Genomic DNA, 2,151 nt, shown 5'->3' with positions numbered 1-2,151 from the left:
AGAATGTAAGTTAAAGAAGAGTTAGTGTAGTGAATCGGCAACACACCTAGAGCATCACTAGTCCACACGTTGTGACTCGCTGCGTGATAACCTGCCACTGCTGACATGGATCACTCCAGGTACACAGTAATTATTATCACTCCAGGCACATAGTAATTACTATCACTCCTGGTATATAGTAATTATTATCACTCCAGGTATATAGTAATTATTATCACTCCTGGTAAATAATAATTGTTATCACTCCAGGTACATAGTAATTATTATCACTCCAGGTACATAGTAATTATTATCACTACAGGTACAGAGTAATTATCATCACTCCAGGTATAATATATTATAAGAATCTGTGCCTCTAACACCCTAAGTGGCAATTCTATTACTTGTTAGAGTATAGACAATAAAAGATCATTTTTCAGGGTCATTATTTTCCCCTAATAATAAAGATTTTTAAGTGAAATTTTATCTTACGCCTCAATATATTCCAAAATGAACATTAAAATTTATTCCATAGAGTTAAATAAGTTTATTATGTCTTGTGGGGAGAATATTGATTTTTCCTTCCCAAGACATTAAAAAACATTTTTATAAGCCGATAAAAATACAGATACATCTAATCTCTTATCCTGGATAGAATTTGCGAAGTATTATCCCGCTACATTTACTGATACTATTTAAATATTCCACTGATATTCAGAAAACCCTGATCTCATAGTTAGTGGAAGTAATAACTGTACTGTATTAGCAAGTAAGTTATGGGCATTTCTACATCAAGTTTTACCATAAGAATAAGTAAGCGTCTTTTAATAATGTATCATTTTAACATTTATGTGAAAAGGGTAAATTTTAAACTGAGTAATTGAAAAAAAATCTTTGTCGGCATCTTTTTATTCATGTAGAGATAAAATGAAGATGTTTATAGTATATCATAAAATAACTTAAGTTGCACATCACAAAAAACAAACAACTACATTTCTTTTACACCTAACTGTAGAAATTGTTAATACAGTAGAGCTATGTGTTTATTATTATAATTCACATGTGTACATTACACTTTATTTACTCTTATACCACACTTGGTAAGTGATGTCAGGAGAGCGAAGTTGGGGTAAATCAAAGTTATTTTCACAGTCGTTTAAGTTTTATTATTACAACACAAGAATCACAAGACACAAACTGACGAAGAAGAGTTCAGGAAACTTAGTATTGGTGTATCTCATTTCTTTATGTTTACATTTATTTTCCATAACCTACACTCCCACCGTCATAGCCGCCGCCACTAGAACCGCCATAACCGCCACCGCTGGAGCCGCCATACCCACCACCACCACCGCTGGATCCGCCATACCCACCAACGCCGCCGCTGGAGCCGCAATACCTACCACCGCCGCCGCTGGAGCCGCCATACCCACCACCGCCGCCGCTGTAGCTGCCATACCCGCCACCGCCGCCGCTGGAGCCGTCATGTCTGCCTCCGCTACCACCTCCATGGCCACCACCACCGCCACCACCATACCCGCCGCCATCACCTTCGCCACCGCCGCCACCACCATGCCCTTCTGGCTTGGCAGGGCAGGTCACAGCCAGGAGCCCCACCACCATGGTCACAAACAACTGCGTCTGAAATTGTCAGAGATAAACTATTTGTATTAAGGTTATTATTATCAGTTAATATAATGGTACTATAAATAAGTTCTTTTACCACAGAGATGTTAGGTCAGTTACTTTCTGTAAATCAACGAGAAAAGGTTTGCTTCACTGAAACTTCACTAACAATGACAGAGAAGAGTATTATTTATTTGAGTGCAAAAAACACGATATGTGTAACATTTGTCTGATATAAAGTTTTCTTTTGCATAATTTACTACGGTGAAGCTGGAAACCATTAGTTCAAAATATAATTTTCAAATCTGTCTTGAACTTGTGCCTATACCTTCACCTATACCAGCAACTCCTTTACTCGTCTTGCTGATGAGCTGAACTGTTATTAATAAGATAAGTGAAGAATGCACTTATAGAAGACGATGATAAATTACTTAAGTCATAATAAGTCTTACCATACCGATGTTGGGAGGATCAAGTTCAGTTGTTGACTGTATGTAGAGAAGTCTAGGTGAGTGCTTTTATACCTCCCTCAGGTGATGGCTGACT

The 2,151-nt window shown here is 37.7% G+C and overlaps 1 protein-coding gene across 1 annotated transcript; it reads right to left on the bottom strand.

Moving 5' to 3' along the window:
• Positions 1 to 1,236: 1,236 nt before the first annotated feature.
• On the bottom strand, positions 1,237 to 1,602 carry LOC121858868 (keratin, type I cytoskeletal 9-like). Its single transcript, XM_042355521.1, has one exon. It carries the CDS (start codon positions 1,600 to 1,602, stop codon positions 1,237 to 1,239), a length of 366 nt encoding a protein of 121 aa, XP_042211455.1.
• Between the last annotated feature and the right edge of the window lie 549 nt (positions 1,603 to 2,151).

This window comes from Homarus americanus, unplaced genomic scaffold (assembly GCF_018991925.1).
Source record: "Homarus americanus isolate GMGI-L3 unplaced genomic scaffold, GMGI_Hamer_2.0 scaffold28690, whole genome shotgun sequence".
In the NCBI taxonomy this organism is placed as follows: domain Eukaryota; kingdom Metazoa; phylum Arthropoda; class Malacostraca; order Decapoda; family Nephropidae; genus Homarus; species Homarus americanus.
The sequence above is the reverse complement of the archived record's forward strand: the minus strand, read 5'-3'. Positions and strand labels throughout refer to the sequence as shown.